General features: G+C 43.0%; 1 protein-coding gene across 1 annotated transcript in view; it reads left to right on the top strand.

Annotated features, from left to right (window-relative positions):
• The window catches only part of DMRT1 (doublesex and mab-3 related transcription factor 1), a gene marked incomplete at both ends in the record, with an annotated part of 110,423 nt that overhangs the window by 54,971 nt on the left and 38,329 nt on the right, over nt 1–17,123 (top strand). The window contains one exon of the mRNA XM_081237054.1: nt 11,514–11,661. Coding sequence (XP_081093180.1) covers nt 11,514–11,661 — 148 coding nt within the window. The remainder of the gene's footprint in view (nt 1–11,513; nt 11,662–17,123) is intronic.

Here is a 17,123-nt window from a genome sequence, read left to right as displayed (position 1 = left end):
ACACCATACACAAAAATAAGCTCAAAATGGATTAAAGACCTAAATGTAAGGCCAGACACTATCAAACTCTTAGAGGAAAACATAGGCAGAACACTCTATGACATAAATCACAGCAAGATCCTTTTTGACCCACCTCCTAGAGAAATGGAAATAAAGACAAAAATAAACACATGGGACCTAATGAAACTTAAAAGCTTTTGCACAGCAAAGGAAACCATAAACAAGACCAAAAGACAACCCTCAGAATGGGAGAAAATATTTGCAAATGAAGCAACTGACAAAGGATTAATCTCCAAAATTTATAAGCAGCTCATGCAGCTCAATAGCAAAAAAACAAACAACCCAATCCAAAAATGGGCAGAAGACCTAAATAGACATTTCTCCACAGAAGATATACAGACTGCCAACAAACACATGAAAGGATGCTCAACATCTTTGCTCATTAGAGAAATGCAAATCAAAACTACAATGAGATATCATCTCACACCAGTCAGAATGGCCATCATCAAAAAATCTAGAAACAATAAATGCTGGAGAGGGTGTGGAAAAAAAGGAACACTCTTGCACTGCTGGTGGGAATGTGAATTGGTACAGCCACTATGGAGAACAGTATGGAGGTTCCTTAAAAAACTACAAATAGAACTACCATATGACCCAGCAATCCCACTACTGGGCATATACCCTGAGAAAACCATAATTCAAAAAGAGACATGTACCAAAATGTTCATAGCAGCCCTATTTACAATAGCCCGGAGATGGAAACAACCTAAGTGTCCATCATCAGAAGAATGGGTAAAGAAGATGCGGCACATATATACAATGGAATATTACTCAGCCATAAAAAGAAATGAAATTGAGCTATTTGTAATGAGGTGGATGGACCTAGAGTCTGTCATACAGAGTGAAGTAAGTCAGAAAGAGAAAGACAAATACTGTATGCTGACACATATATATGGAATTTAAGAAAAAAAAATGTCATGAAGAACATAGGGGTAAGACAGGAATAAAGACACAGACCTACTAGAGAATGGACTTGAGGATATGGGGAGGGGGAAGGGTAAGCTGTGACAAAGTGAAAGAGCGGCATGGACATATATACACTACCAAACGTAAGGTAGATAGCTAGTGGGAAGCAGCCGCATAGCATAGGGAGATCAGCTCGGTGCTTTGTGACCGCCTGGAGGGGTGGGATAGGGAGGGTGGGAGGGAGACGCAAAAGGGAGGGGATATGGGAACATATGTATATGTATAACTGATTAAATTTGTTATAAAGCAAAAAATAAAAAAAATAAAAATAATAAAAACAAAACAAAAAAAAAAAGAGAAAAAAAAAAAAAGTTCTCTACTCCCTTACGGCCTGCACCCAGGACAGGTTGCTGTCAGCGCCTCTTCTTGGGAGACCCCTGATCCCGAGGGCATCTCCTTGAGATGTACAACCTCCTGGTGGGGGGAGTTGGTAAGAAGATTGAAGGACAGGGAAAAGGGGATGATTTCCTCGTTTCATTTTTCATTCCTTTTCACAAACACTCTTTTTGGCAGTTCTTAGCCAATACTGAGAGAAGGAGGGCAGACATAAAAATTCTATGTATTGGGTAGTGGTATGCAACCAAAAAGGGGAAGGAGCGTTTTCTCTGTCGCTGTCTCTGTCTGTCTCTGTTTGATGGTGTCAGTGTAGTTTCTTGAGTTGGTTTGTCAACTTATTTAAATGTGAAAAGTAGAAACAATTCAGACAATGGATTTTTCTTTCAAATATCAAACATTTATATACTTAAAATAATTTTTGAAGTATATAATGGACAGATTTTTCTGTCTCCCTCTCTATTACTAGGTCCCTGACATACCTGTAAAAGGGCTCAGAGTCATGTGGTAACAAACCCAAAAGAGGGGTCCTTGGGTGTGACCACCGCCCTTCACTGAGGCCCACACAGCGGGAGACCCATAGGGGAGGGAGAAGTGCGACAGGACAGTTACTGGACAGCCTGGTGCTGGACCCTTCATACCTGCTACTCCACTCAGCCCTGAAACACGGCCGTGTTGGGGATTGGTATCCACTTCTGCGGGTGAGGAGACTGAGGCTCAGGGAGGTGAAGTAACCTGCCATATCACAGGCTGGCAAGTGGGGGGCTGGAGCTGGAACCCAGGTTTGCCTGGCTGACTACAGAGGGGGCACGTTTGCCCCCGTCTCTCTGCCCTTCTCGTGGGGCAGCACACATTTCTTGGTTTTCCTGGTATGAAGCCCTGAGAGGTGTTACATAATGTTTTCTTACATCTTATGATATAAGATATTGTAAGATATGACATCTTACAAAATGTTTTCAGAGACTTGACATATTAGATAGGAGGAGAGTCCTAGTCCTGATAGTATTAACCACATTTAAGTCACACACCCATGCACTTCTGTGTGCTTTAAGGCAACAGATTTTTGGTCATTCTTGTGTCATTTGGTTACTTTTTTTCTTTTTGCGGTACACGGGCCTCTCACTATTGTGGCCTCTCCCACTGCGGAGCACAGGCTCCAGACGCACAGGCTCAGCGGCCATGGCTCACGGGCCCAGCCGCTCCGTGGCATGTGGGATCTTCCCGGACCGGGGCACGAACCTGTATCCCCTGCATCGGCAGGCGGACTCTCAACCACTGCGCCACCAGGGAAGCCCCCATTTGGTTACTTTGAGGTGGGCTCTCCATCATGGTTTTGGAGTGGGAAGCACCTTTCCATGCTACTAACACACCGTGAATTGAGTGTGATGTGCCCGTCAACGGTCACCAGCCTGCATTCCAGTTTTTGATGCCAGTTTGGGTAAAGTACATGTGCGCATGTGCTTACACTTAGGAGGTGGCCCCAGACAGGCTCACCTTGCCCTCCAAGCTGTCTGTCATGTTCAGTACTCATAAGATACCCTTCACACTGCTGATTTATGCTAAAAGTATCCTAATATTTCTGGCAGCTCATGTGTGACATGAATATAATCCATATTTCTTCAAGCGGCTAATCCAAGTGGCTTATTTCCTGATACTGCTGATAGGGCTATATCTCTTGGTGTCTCCGCCATTGAGATTCTGATGGTAACATATTGTTTGTGGGTCACTAGTTTTGTCTAAAACAGTAGGTTGGAACAGAGTAGCAAAGGTTAATTAAATTTGTCCATCAAGATGGGAACAAAAGTGGATGCCTCTGATACTTCTGGTTCTAAAATCAAAGTTCCTGAATGTGTGGTTGCAGGCATCTTTTCTTCTCATTTTCAGACCCCCAATTTGATCTTGGAACAGTGAAAACGTGAGGAGTTGTTAAAATCCAAAAGCAATGACTAGGTCTTTATAATAGGCAGGTGCCTTAATTTAAAATGGGAAAGGTGGCCTGGTTTAGTAGAGAGAAGCTTCTGAGGCTGACTTGCCTTGCATCCTGCCTTCTCTGCCTAATCCCTTGTGAGCTGAACCAGGGGTTTTGATGTCTTGGAGCAGGTTTTTCCTATGTTCATGATGATTACATTATGAGGACTCAAGTATCTACAGTTTCCTGTCCACCTCCCGCCTCCCCACCCCCCTTAGATGTGAGATGTGCAAGGTACATTTTCTCTGGAAAGTTACATTAAGAATGTCACCATTCCTGGGCTTCCCTGGTGGCGCAGTGGTTGAGAGTCCGTGTGCCGATGCAGGGGACACGGGTTCGTGCCCCGGTCCGGGAAGATCCCACGTGCTGCAGAGCGGCTGGGCCCGTGAGCCATGGCCGCTGAGCCTGCGCGTCCGGAGCCTGTGCTCCGCAATGGGAGAGGCCGCAACAGTGAGAGGCCCGCGTACAGTAAAAAAAAAAAAAAAAAAAAGTCACCATTCCCAAAGCTCCCTTCACCTTTCTGCAGAGGTGTAATGTCATGCTGTTAGAGACTTGCGCGCTGGAGTGGAGGGTACTATGTCTTGATAGTTATTAACCCAATTTTAAAAATACAAACCGGCTCTTTTCACCGAAGCTGTTTCCTGTTGGCTTTTACGTGAACGATGCTTGCATTTCTGCCTGGCTCTGTGTGACTTCTTGGGAAGTCAGTCACACAGTTGGGTTTGTGTTTCAGATTTGTGAGTGAGACAAATAGAAGTTTCTAACCTAGGAGCTAGAAAATCCTGTGTAAGTTTGTGGTTTGGGAAAAATAAGGAAGGCACTGGGCTAGTCCCAGAGGCTCTTTCCACATGAACTGCCCCCCTCTCTTTTGTGAACCCCGAAAATGCATAAAACCCTCCCAGGTTCCAGGAAAAGGAACCATTTTCAGAGTTTGGCTTTTTCTTACTGTGTACCTATTTTTGAAGGTCCTTACTTCCCTTCACCTGATTCTTAGACCAATGTCTTTTAGACATTTTAGACCAAGACCCACAATAAGAAATATTTTATATTGTGATCCAGTATATTTTATACCTACACATAAACACAAAATTAAAGTTTCATAAAACAGCTCTTACCATATTGTATGCAGTGAATTCTCATATTTCTGTTTAACTCTCTTCAGTTTCATGTCCATACTGTTCTTAAAGATATATATATTTGCTGATTGCAGCCGCTGAATTACTTTGGGGACCACTAAAGGGTCACAGTGCTGCATATTGTAAAACACTGGCTAGAGGAGTAAGCTCTTCTGTCTGTGCCAGTGATGCCGATGGTGAGAACAACCAAGTGACAGAAGTTTTAGGAAGTTAGTTTGGGTTTTTTAAAATGTGGGGCTATTCGCATCTTTTTTTTTTTTTTTTTTTTTTTTTTTTTTTTTTTTTGCGGTACGTGGGCCTCTCACTGTTGTGGTCTCTCCCGTTGCGGAGCAGAGGCTCCGGACGCGCAGGCCCAGCGGCCATGGCTCATGGGCCCAGCCGCTCCGCGGCATGTGGGATCTTCCCGGACCGGGGCACGAACCCGTGTCCCCTGCGTCGGCAGGCGGACTCTCAACCACTGTGCCACCAGAGAAGCCCTCGCATCTTTTTTTTTTTTTTAACATTTTATTTATTTGTTTTTGGCTGCATTGGGTCTTAGTTGTGGCGCATGGGCTCTGTAGTTTGTGGCACACGGACTCTCTAGTTGAGGTGCATGGGCTCAGTAGTTGAGGTACGCGGGCTTGGTTGCCCAGTGGCATGTAGGATCTTAGTTCCCTGACCAGGGATGGAACCTGCATCCTCTGTCCTGGAAGGCAAATTCTTAACCACTGGACCACCAGGGAAGTCCCTATTTGCATCTTAATTGTTTTTTTACTAAGGACAAGTGAAATGGGCCACTAATAAATGCAAGTGCAATCCTGGTATCATATGCCGTTTCCATATTTTAAAGTTTATAAAGTGATGTGAATTCCTATATTATGCCTTCTCCAGGGTCTATGTTTTTTCCCATGGTTCATCTTACGGTGTATTTTATGTTTTAAAAATCTACTCTGGTATTAGTCCAGCCTGGAATTGAGCTGCTTTTGTTCTATCCTTTTTGAAAAGCTCACCCGCACAAGTTTTGTTTTGCTTTCACTTGTGTCACAGGCTCTGAAGCTCTGGGAAACATGGGGCTTACAATTTTAAACATCTTAGGTGTATCATTTCTTAAATTGTTTGTCCTCTCTGCCATACTGCATGCACATCTTCTTTCTGTCTCCTTTTTCCCCCTCCCACCTCCTCTCTGAGGAGGAAGAGCACCTCTTGCATTTCTGGACAAACAGCTCCTATGTTCTCCAGCATCTAAGTGCTGGCCCTCAAACACAGTTCTTTCCCCCATTGAAGGAGTCCCCTTGGCTCTTCAGGAATCCCTTCCAAGGGCCTGAGTCCTCACAGGCCAGTCTCCCTCTGTTTCCTTTTCTCTTCCTGGCTCTAGGGAAGGGAGTGGAAGGCATTCCATAATATAGCACCTAAGAGAAAGTAAGGTGGGCCCAGCGGAGGAAGCTAACTCCTAACGAAGTTAGGGGAGAGAAAATAACCTCCAGGGGAACAGAGGGACAGGGAAGGAAGAAGGGAGGAATGGATTGTAGCTGTAGGGAACCTGCTTGTGGCACATGGCTCAGCATTGGATCTGCTGATGTTTCAGTAATCTCTGAAACGTGTGTATAACAGCAGTCATTAAAAATAACTCCTTCCAGCTGCGATGTGTGGAATCCCAGAGGATGAATGTGCCTATTTAAGGAGGGGGATGGGCACTTGCCTTTCAGGGAAAGCACCTTGCCCAGGTCTAAGGTCCGTGGACTAGGAGCATTCTCAGTGTGCGATCAGGTGAGCGTGAGAACAGGCATTCCATTCAAATAGTTTGAAAAGAAACTTCTTTTAAAACTAAAGAAATTCTTTAATAAGGAGTTTAAAAAAGTCAGCCCTAACCTCCACTCTTAAGCTCACCAGAAGACCTAGAATTCCACAGCATGCGAAGAGCCCTGCTTTGTTTTATAAAAAGGTTTCTGTTCTTAAAACCAAAGGTTTATCCCACATGTGGCTTTTGCAATTAAAAGCCTGTAAGTCACATGTCAGTGCCAGTGGGATCTTCACGCTGTTTGTTTAAATATCAGAGTTTGCAATTAGGAATTTTAGCCTATACAGTCACTCTTCTTATGAAGACCATCCCCTTTCTTTGCCGACTCTTAATTCTGTGCAGCTGAGCCCCACTTGATATAAACGAGACCAGGACTTGGTTTTCAGGAATCTCTTTTAGCTGTTCCCCGGATGGAGTGTTCGGTTCAGTGTGAGACCAGACTCTTCCTATCTGAAGTGTTAATAGACCACCAGTGAGTAGTGTTTAGGAATTTTTCTTTAAAGGAAGTGGGGTCTAACATTTTTACATTCTGTTGGGATTTTATCGTTATTATAAAAAAGGGTGACTTGGTATATAAGAAGGAAACCTGTGGTTCAGATTCATTACGCTGTATGTTCTCAACAGTTTAATAAAATAAAACCCAAAGCTTGGGCTTCCCTGTTGGCGCAGTGGTTGAGAGTCCGCCTGCTGATGCAGGGGACACGGGTTCGTGCCCCGGTCCGGGAAGATCCCACATGCCGCGGAGTGGCTGGGCCTGTGAGCCATGGCCGCTGAGCCTGCGCGTCTGGAGCCTGTGCTCCGCAACGGGAGAGGCCACAGCGGTGAGAGGCCCATGTACCGCAAAAAAAAAAAAAAAAACCCCAAAGCTCTTAGGTTTTCCTCCAGGGTTAATACTGACACCGCGCACGTTCTCCGCCAGCCCAGTTCCCATCCGTAGGTCATACTCTGGTTCAGAGACTTGGGGTGGGTAATAAGGTATAAAACATGTCTCTTGCTTGCCAGCTACCACATGCTAATAATAATAGTAACCATAATGCACTGGAATCCTGGGCTTTTAGGTTTTACTTGGTTTGTTTAATTTAAAGGAATAAAAAATAAAATCTTGAGAAGAAGCAAGGCAGTATTGCATAAAGGAAAGAGAAGTTATATCCCTTCAGCAGAACTGAACAGTTCCTTCCATTTGTGAGCACCTTTTATCCTTCAGTAGAGCTTTGCTGTTTTAGCTGGAGGTGAGGAGCTGAGCACAAGGGGGTAGTTAGTATTCAGTTAGTTTAAAGCAGGTTTTCTCAAGCTTGGCGCCATCAGAATGTTGGGCTGGACAATTCTGTGTGGGGCTGCCCTGTGCATTGGAGGATGCTTAGCAGCGTCCCTGGTCTCTGCTCACCAGATGCCAGTAGCATCCCCCCCACACACCTAGTTGTGACAACTAAAAGTGTCTCCAGACCTTGCTAAGTGTCCCCAGGGGACAAATTACCCCAAGCTGAGTACTACTGGTTTAAAATATCATACAACAGGATATTTCAAAGGTTTCCTTATTTACCCGTTTTTGTCTCAGCCCAAAGTCGCAGGCTGTGATTTTTTTTTAAGTTAGAAGGGAGTAAGAAGTTATCTAGAGTTTTAAATCGCATTTTTCCACGCCTCTTTCTGGACTTTCTGGGTGTATCACTATTCAGTTTTTTGTGTGTTTTTTTGCGGTACGCGGGCCTCTCACTGTTGTGGCCTCTCCCGTTGCGGAGCACAGGCTCCGGACGCGCAGGCTCAGTGGCCATGGCTCACGGGCCCAGCCGCTCTGCGGCACGTGGGATCTTCCCGGACCGGGGCACGAACCCGTGTCCCCTGCATCGGCAGGCAGACTCTCAACCACTGCGCCACCAGGGAAGCCCACGATTCAGTTTTAACTTCATGTTTCAGAGGTTTACATGTGCACTTTGAAATGCATCAAACCGGCCTTCTTTCTTATTTCCAAGTTGTTGTGCGGATGGTTATTTGTAGATTATTCTTCCAGTTGGGAGCCGGTGAAGCGATTGGGGGCCTCATTAAATTCACATTTTAATAATCTCAGGTGGAGTCTGACCCTTTGTATCTTTTTCTTTTGCTGGAGGTCTTTTATAGTTCATTCATCTAAGGATTCATTAGAGAAATCGAAAGTCTGAGTTCAGTTAACTCAATATCTATTTCCAAATATTCCTTGTTATTTGATGCTTTCTGAAAACAGAAAAGGAATTAAGGAAAAACAAACATATACATAGATTTGAAATTGTGTTTATTTTCCGGTAAGCTTAAGTTGAAAGACAAAAAAGAACTCTACAGTTTATCTGAATCTCTTTTTAAATATTATATTGTACATATTGGGATTGGCAGCAGTTGACCAGTCTGTTTCTCAGACTTAACCTTTTGCATTTTTTAGTTGATACTGGGGATTTCATACTTCTCCGGGTATGGAAAATATGTAGGTAATCCTAGAACACTAGTTCTTAATCTTGGTGTCACACTGGAATTACCTGGGGAGCTTTGACAAAACCCAGGGCCCAGGCCACATCCCAGAGCAGTGAAGTCTGATGCTCTAGGGGTGGAGCCCAGGCATCAGTGCTGGGTCCCCACCTCCCCGTATTCTAGTGAGAGTGAAGGTTGAGGAGCAGGGTGCATTTTTATAAATAAAGTTTTATTGGAACATAGCCATGTCCATTCATTTACTGATTTGTCTAGAGACCCTGCGGCTTGTAAAGCCTAAGAAAATTATTCTTTGGCCATTTACCAAAACATGTTTGCCAATTCCTACTCTAGACTCACAGTGAAAACTTTTAAAAAGAGGTTTTACATAAAATTCATAGTAAAAGAAAAAAATCCAGTATTTTGCAGAGCCTTGCAGGGTCAATCCTGTCAGTTTTCTTGTATGTGGGAAAAACGGAAAAGCATTTTTCCTGAAGAACTGACTGGAAGATACTGTCAAGCTGAAAGGAGAAGGGCCCAACTCACCACCCAGAACGGGGAGGCCCCTTGGGTTACATCACGGTGCTTTGTACTTAAAAGTCGACACTTAGCCCCTAGTTCAGCATTCATTACTTAGACTGTGTGATTGACTTGACAGAGGTCTATAGAGGCAGAAATGGCTCTTGAATGCAAAGTGTGTCTGAGTTTGTTAGTCCTGCTGCAACCATGTTAGATGGCAGCAGACCCCTGAAGGAAATCCTTTAGCTCTGGGGAATCTCATATATAGAAAGAAAAAGAATGAAAAAAATTTTAATGTTTTTTACATCATTTCCACCTTCCCTCAGTTCCGGTGGAAAGTTGATGGTTGTAAAACAGTTGTTCAAAAGAGTTTTTTTCGAAGATCCTCCTTTGGTCATGGCCCTTAAAGGCTCCAAGTATGAGAGAAAGGATAATTTATTCTAGTCCCTTGAGCAGAATCAGCATCTCCTGATTGAGATGCTGATTGAGAGCATGTCACACTGTGAGGTCCCCACCCCAGACTTGCTGAATCAGAGTCTACTTTTTAACAGGATCCCCTGGCTATTTGAATACACATTAAGAGAGCCCTGGGAAGCACTGGGCTAATTGATAACTGGGTCTGTGCAGTAAACTGACCATTGATCCTCACTTTAAATGATTTCACGGCTCCTTAATGGCTTCTGACTTGGGCTCACTCATTAAAGGCAGATGGTTTTTCCCCTTTGGCTATTTCCAAGTACAGCTTGCCTGCCCTCTTATTTAGTAAAGATTTATATAATGGTAGAAAATGAAAGTGGGGTGATTGAGTTAGAAGAGATAGCACTTTATATGCATCAGAAAAACAAACTAGAAAGGATAAAGGGAACTTGCCAGATAAACTTAACTTGTAAGGAAATAATCAAGTGGAATGGAGTCTTCTTTGCTTCTGCAAGAAGAAATAATCCACCCATTAGAACAGACATCTGCGCTGGGGAGCAGTTGGGAGGGTCAAAAATGAATCCCTTGAGCTTCTTAGATTAGCACAGAGAAATCAGGGAGTTAGGCCTTTCCACCAAGCAAAGCCATATTACTTAGGCCTATATCCCTTGGGAAATTGTCCAGAATTTAGATGTTCATAGTAAATCTTGAGGAAGCCCAGTACCTACTTTTATCCTGCCAGGCTCTGTCAAGTTACTACTATTTTCTTTATCAAGTAGTATTCTAAAGATTTGATTGAAAAACGTGATTTTGAAATTATGCCTTAATTCTTAAACAGAATTGGTTTATCCTTGAACATTCCCTTATGTTGACTTTTTAAATAAAGTTAATACCACCTGAATTTAGTTTTTTAAAGGCAGTATACATACTTGAGGTCTAGCTGTTAGTTGAGCTGTTCTTGCTGTGAAGATCTATCTGATCATGTGTTCAGTGCTCACTGTCGTACCAGGGTCCGTGCAGGATTCAGAACAATTCAAATGTTCATGGAAGTGGCCAGGAAGAGCCAGGAAAGCAAGAGTGGGGACCCCTTTTAAGCCTGGAGTTTCCATCTCCTTAGCTTTGAACGAGAGGTCAGGAAGCTACGGGAACTGCTCCTTACCTAAAAGCTGCCTGATGGTCCCAAAGGCAGGGTCTGATTGCCAGAAAAAGGCATGACTGCCAAGTGTCAGCTGCCACTACTGTTGGAGAAGCAGCATCTGCCTCCCTTCTGCCTACCAGATCTCACTTTATGTCCTATTAGCAGAATCCAAATCACCTCCAGAAGCCTGGTGACAGGAGCATCTGGAAGAAGCAGATCCCAGACTTCCTTTCCTTGCTACAGGGAAAAGCATAGGAGGGGGTGGGAATGGGCTCTGAGTGACAGACATGGCCTCGTGCTGACGACAACAGCTGACCCTCACACAAGGCTTGCGTGTTTTTTTTTAAAATATTCTCTTGATGTGAACACTGTAAGGTAACCAAGGTAAGATGCTCGTTTTACCCAGGAGGAAACGTGAGGAAGTTAAATAACTTGCTCCTGGTCAAATGTGCTGGTCAGTGTTACAGGGGATTGTGTTGGCTCCTAAGCAGCGCTCTCTGGTCTTTACTGCCCTGTTCTCTTTTGTGCTTACTAGTCAAGCATCCTGCGACCAGATGGAATTAGAGGGGTACTTTAGAGGAGCCTCCAGCATCGAAAAGGCACCTCAGGCCGCACAGTTCTAGTATTTCGAGGGTCTGTGCACTGGAGGGGCATATTCATGGGTGAAGATACTTCCAACTTTAATAAGCTATTCCCTTAATTTAAAGAATTAGGTAATTCTTATAATAGGCAACTTCGGTTTCAACATATTCCTTCTTTTTTCTTAAGCAGATGAAAAACTCGGAGAGCTGCCACGCAGTGAGTTCCCAGTACAGGATGCATTCTTACTACCCGCCTCCCTCCTACCTGGGCCAGAGCATGTCCCAGATCTTCACCTCTGAGGACGGCCTCTCTTACTCAGAAACCAAAGCGAGTGGTAGGTACCTGGTTACGCGGCCTGGATTTGAAGTGGAGAGAGGCTACCTGCCCAGCACTGGGTCCCTGGTCCTCTCTAATAGCTTACCAAATAGCAGCTCTTGGAAAGGTTGTATAGTATCCTTTAAAGTATTCAGTTATGGAATGATTTTGCTTTGCTAGATTCTTAATATCATGTTTCTCTTTTCTGAACACCCGGAGTGATAAGAATAAGATAGAGACTACCATCAGAAGCCAAAAATGTATTTTCTGGAGGATCAACATGTAATATCAGGGCCCCTTTAAATGTGGTTCAAGTCCTGATATTTTTGGTGAAATGAATCTCTGTATATCGAAGAATCGTTTTCCAAAACTTTTCCAATTTAAAATTGAAGGTGTAGGGCTTCCCTGGTGGCGCAGTGGTTGAGAGTCCGCCTGCCGATGCAGGGGACGCGGGTTCGTGCCCCGGTCCGGGAAGATCCCACATGCCGCGGAGCTGCTAGGCCCGTGAGCCATGGCCGCTGAGCCTGCGTGTCCGGAGCCTGTGCTCTGCAATGGGAGAGGCCACAACAGTGAGAGGCCCGCATACCGCAAATAAATAAATAAATAAAATTGAAGGTGTATTCATCTTTTGCGGGAGGAAATAACATAATAAAACATTTTTGAATATAATAGATCTCAGAGTTTATGCAGTAGCAATGCAAATAACTCTGATATAATGGCTTTAAAATAAAAAATGACTGTTTAATGAACCAGAGCACTTTGGAATACACAATTCCACAACTTCAATTTTAACTTTCTCCCTAATGTTTACACTGTGATGATAGGCTGGTCTTTTATGGCTGCTGTGTTTCCAGGCCCTGTTTTTAAGTTCTTTGTATTTAAGCATCATCTTTTGATCTAGGAAAGTGAGAAGCATACACAGTTGAGGCAGTAAGTAGAAATCAGGGCAATAGTGAGTGAGTTGGTAGAGAAATCGACTACTAGAACTGACTCTACTATACAAAAGAAGCTGGTTTTCTCAATAATGTGATTCTCCATAAAGAACTGGCTTCCTGGTAAAACAAGTGCTTAGAGAGTGAGAATCAGAACCATGCTTTGATTTCCAAATTCAGAACAGTGAAGTCTAAAAAAGCTTTATTTACCATACTAAAATAAAATAAAGGATTTTGTTAATATGGAATACATAGGTCGAGGGAACCTGACCAGTTTGAACTATAGAGAGACTGAAGTACACATTATTGATTGCACTTTGACCCATTAATAATCACAGGAGTGGACAAACACAATTCTTTATGTAAATATTCATACCGTATAATGTTTGCCCATGTGGTCCTTCTTTCATACTGCCTTTGATTCTATATATTTATGTGAATTATAAGCTCCTTAAGGACAGAGAACACATTTTATGTACCTTTTTAGCTGCTATGATGCCTATTTGTTTTTCATCAGCTAAGTGAATGAATGAAGGAGTGAATGAACAAAGGAATAAATGAGTCAGGTATGATTTTTAAGTAAGCTTGGTCTATAAGAAAACGATCCCAAAAGGTCACAATCCTAACTCATCGTCTCATGGAGCCAGAGTTTAGGGATGGAACAGTTAAAAAAACATTTGCTCATACAGAAAATTAGGACTGAAACTTACTTTCAGGAAGAAATTGCCTGAGCTCCTTGCTCTAGGAATAGTGGAATATTTTTAGAAGCATTGGCATTCTTGAGACAGGTGTAAATTCAGAGCAAGGCAGTACCACAAAAAGATAAGAGGAAATTTACTAGAGCAGACAGGAAGGAGTTTGGAGAGGAGCAATAGGCATTTGAATTTATGGCAGAAAAGGAAAAGGCTCAGAAGGAGAGAGGTTACAGTCCAGGAAAAAAAAAGACCAGCTGCCCCAGTGTCCATGGTGAGAGACTGGGTGAATAACACCTAGGATTTCCTAAAACTGTTCAGGTGATATGTACGTTTGAAAGAGTGTGTTTGAAAGTGTGGTGTGAGGAGACCTCAGGCTCAACCTTCTGACACTTCTCTAACTCACTTCAGACATGAGGGAGTGAGCTAGGAAGAAATATAGTGGAATCTCAGTAATATCTACTTTGGAATTACCATGGAGAAGGAGAATATGGATTAATAGGAAATCCAAAACTTAGCTTATTTTTTAAAGAAATGCGGCTTTACGGCTTCCAAATATATGGTGTCTTGGGCTCCTACATTGCATGACATTTTTACAGAGCAGGTGGGAAGGGGTGGGGAAAGAGAAAGTTGGGGGTCAATAGGAACACCTCAGGATCATCTCCTGGGGCATTGGATCCTCATTTTTATTATCAACATCGACACAAGTGGGGGCCATTTAGACCCTCTGGTAAATGGGGCTGAGGCTAGTGGCAGGATGTGGGGATGGGGATGGGAGCATCAGTATAGTCATTTGTGAGAAGGTGGTAGAGGCTGGCTGATAACCAGTTACGTTTATCAGTTCTATCAAGTTTGAGTTGAGGTCCTTTGGTTGGTTGCATTAATAAATAAATTACAATTTGTAAATAGTATATCAGTTATTTTAGGTGGGGATTTGTAAGTAAGTTGAAAAACAGTTTTTTCAGTAGGTTTAATGTTTTTGTTAAAGTCTTATTTAAGTACAAATTTGTCTATTAAATTCATTTTTCTTCAGTTTCTTTAAAGATAAACCGTTCTTTACCATCCAAAGAAATGAGTCCAAGTTCAAGGTTTTCCTCTGGTTTTGCTGAAGATTGCAACATGAAAATAGAATGTAGAGGGAAAAAGAATTACAGGGAAAGTTTTCCTTTTGCTGTGTTGCTACTGTTTAATGTTTTTCTTTGTAAAAAGGCTAGGAGCCATTCTCTCACTTTTTTTTTTATGTCTTGAAAAGTGTTAGGACATAGATCAGAGATGATGGGGCCTGGTTGTGTAAGACTTTGTGAGCCACTGCAAGCACTTTGGCTCTTATCTCAAGTAGGTGGGAAGCCACTGGAGGGTTTCCAGCAAAGGGGTGACATGTCTGCTTGTGGTTTTTAAAGATCACTCTGGCTGCTGTTTAGGAATAGACTGTAGGGGTGCAAGGCGGAGGCAGGGAGACCAGTTAGGAGGCTGTGGCCATAATGCTTGCAAAAGATGGCAGTGGCTTAGTGAGGGTGGGAGTGATGACAGTGTGGGAGGGTTGAATTCTAGATAACATTTTGAAGATAGAACCAAAAAGATTTGGTGATGAATTTGGGATGGGATGGAAAGGGAGGAGTGAAGGATGACTCCATCATTTTTGATCTGATCAAGTAGAAACATGGAGTTTCCACTTATTCAGGTAAAGAAGACCATGAGAAAAACAGGTTTGCAGGAATTGGGAGTTTAATTTTGCATGTGTTAAGCGTGAGATGTACGTGAGCCATCCAGGTGGATCGTCAAGTAGGAATTGGATGTATGGAGTCTGAAGTTGAGGGGCGATTTCCCTGCTGGAAATAGAAACTTGAGCGTTCAGTGCGTAGATGTCATTTGAAGTTAATATGGTGTCATCACCTGGAGAGGTGAGTATACACGGAGAAGAATAAAGGACCAAGGATTGAGCACTGAGGCCTTCTAACGTTGAGAAGTTTGGTAGATGAGGAGGACCAGCAGGGGAGAGTCAGGTAGGTACCTTCTCCTACCCATGAGGTAGGAAGAAAACTAAGGAAGGCAAGTAAAGAAAGCATTTCAATGAACTGATCCAAATAATGCTGATAGGTCAGATGAGATGAGGACTGGAGTTAACCATGGGCTGTTGAAAGGTGGAAATGATCAGCGGCTTGATGAGTGGCCCTTGTCGGGGGGAGGTGGGGACCATACCCTGACTTCTCTCCATGTGGGAGAGAAGCACTGGGGCAGTGAGTGTAGACAGCTCTTGAAGGGGTCTTGCTGTAAGGGGAGTAACGAAGTGGAGCAGTACCTGGAGGAGGGGGTGAGTTCAAGGAAGCTCCTTTCCTCTTCTTTAAAGAAGGGGGTTATTATAACAGGTTATTATAAAGATTAGCTGATGTGCGAACATAATTGTGTGGGAACATAATTGTCAGGACGATAGCATGTCTCTGAGTAAGCGAGGTGGGGTGGGATCCCCTAGGGCACCCCTTGTAGGGCAGTGGTCCCCAGAGTGGGGCTGTGCATGCTTTGTTACTGGTCTAAGAGGAGGTAAGCAAAGGGATTAAGAGTAAACAGCAATCTGACAGAGCAATTCTATGTTGAATCAATAAAAAAAATTGAGGCTTGTAATTTTTGTCTTTCACTTTCCTAGTAATTCATTTTTATATTGAAGTAAAACCCACGTGACATAAAATTAACCATTAACTATTTTAAAGTGTACAATTCAGTGGCATTTTAGTAGGTCACAGTGTTGGGCAGCCATCACCTCTATCTAGTTCCAAGTCATTTCCATCACCCCACAAGGAAACCCCATACCCGTGAAGCAGTCACTTCCCATTCTCCCTTCCACCAGCCCCTGGTAACCACTAATCTGCTCTCTTGTTTCGATGGATTTGCCTATTGTAGATGTTTTGTGTAAATGGAATCATATAATATGTGGCCTTTTGGACTGTCTTCTTTCAGTTAGCATAATATTTTCAAGGTTCATACAAGTTGTAGCATGTAATCAGTACTTCATGCCTTATTATAGCCTAATACGGTTGCATGTGTGGATATACACTTTGTTTATCTGTTCATTAGTTGATGGACATTTGGGTTCTTCCACCCTCTTTTGACATTGTTAATTGTACTACTATGAACATTAATGTACTAGTCTTTGTTTCAATACCTGTTTTTAGTTCTTCTGGGGTATACTTAGGAGTGGAATTGCTGGATCATATGGTAATTCTGTGTTTAACTTTTTGAAGAGCCTCCAAACTGTTACTCACAGTGGCTGTACCATTTTACATTCCACTACAGTGTATGAGCGTTCCAGTTTCTCTAGCCAACACTTGTTATTTTCCATTTTTTGGATTATGATTCTAGTAATTCATTTTTATTGTATTTTATAAAAGCATCAGACTGTGGTGGACTGGAAACTGAAAAAAAATTTAAACAAAACAGGCCCTTCCTTGCAGATAGTTTGAGAAACACTGACCTAGTGCCCAAGTGGAAGGCTGGTTTATGTGTGAGTGTGGCCAGGTCATAGTAACAGTTGCAGATTTTTCAGGAAGTGGTGGTAGGAGCATTCTGGAAATGATGCTTCCTCAACTTGGGATAAGGAGGCAGATTGCACAGCAACACCTCTGTGTCAGTAGATGCACACATGTCTACAGGTAGGTGGCATTTCATATCTGTAAATAGGCATTTTCTCTACAGGTGAATTCTTGAATAAGTTCTCGGAGTATATGTAGCTGGACAACACTTGCAAAGAGGTTTAGATTTAAAATGGTAAAGGTGAACATGCTTAGATCTTTTTGTCTATTTATAATGTTTTGTGATCTCAGTTTGAAAGTTAGAAATGGTGCATCCTGTTTCTTCTGGATCTT

Source organism: Mesoplodon bidens (genome assembly GCF_964165515.1).
Source record: "Mesoplodon bidens genome assembly, chromosome: 6".
In the NCBI taxonomy this organism is placed as follows: domain Eukaryota; kingdom Metazoa; phylum Chordata; class Mammalia; order Artiodactyla; family Ziphiidae; genus Mesoplodon; species Mesoplodon bidens.
The sequence above is the reverse complement of the archived record's forward strand: the minus strand, read 5'-3'. Positions and strand labels throughout refer to the sequence as shown.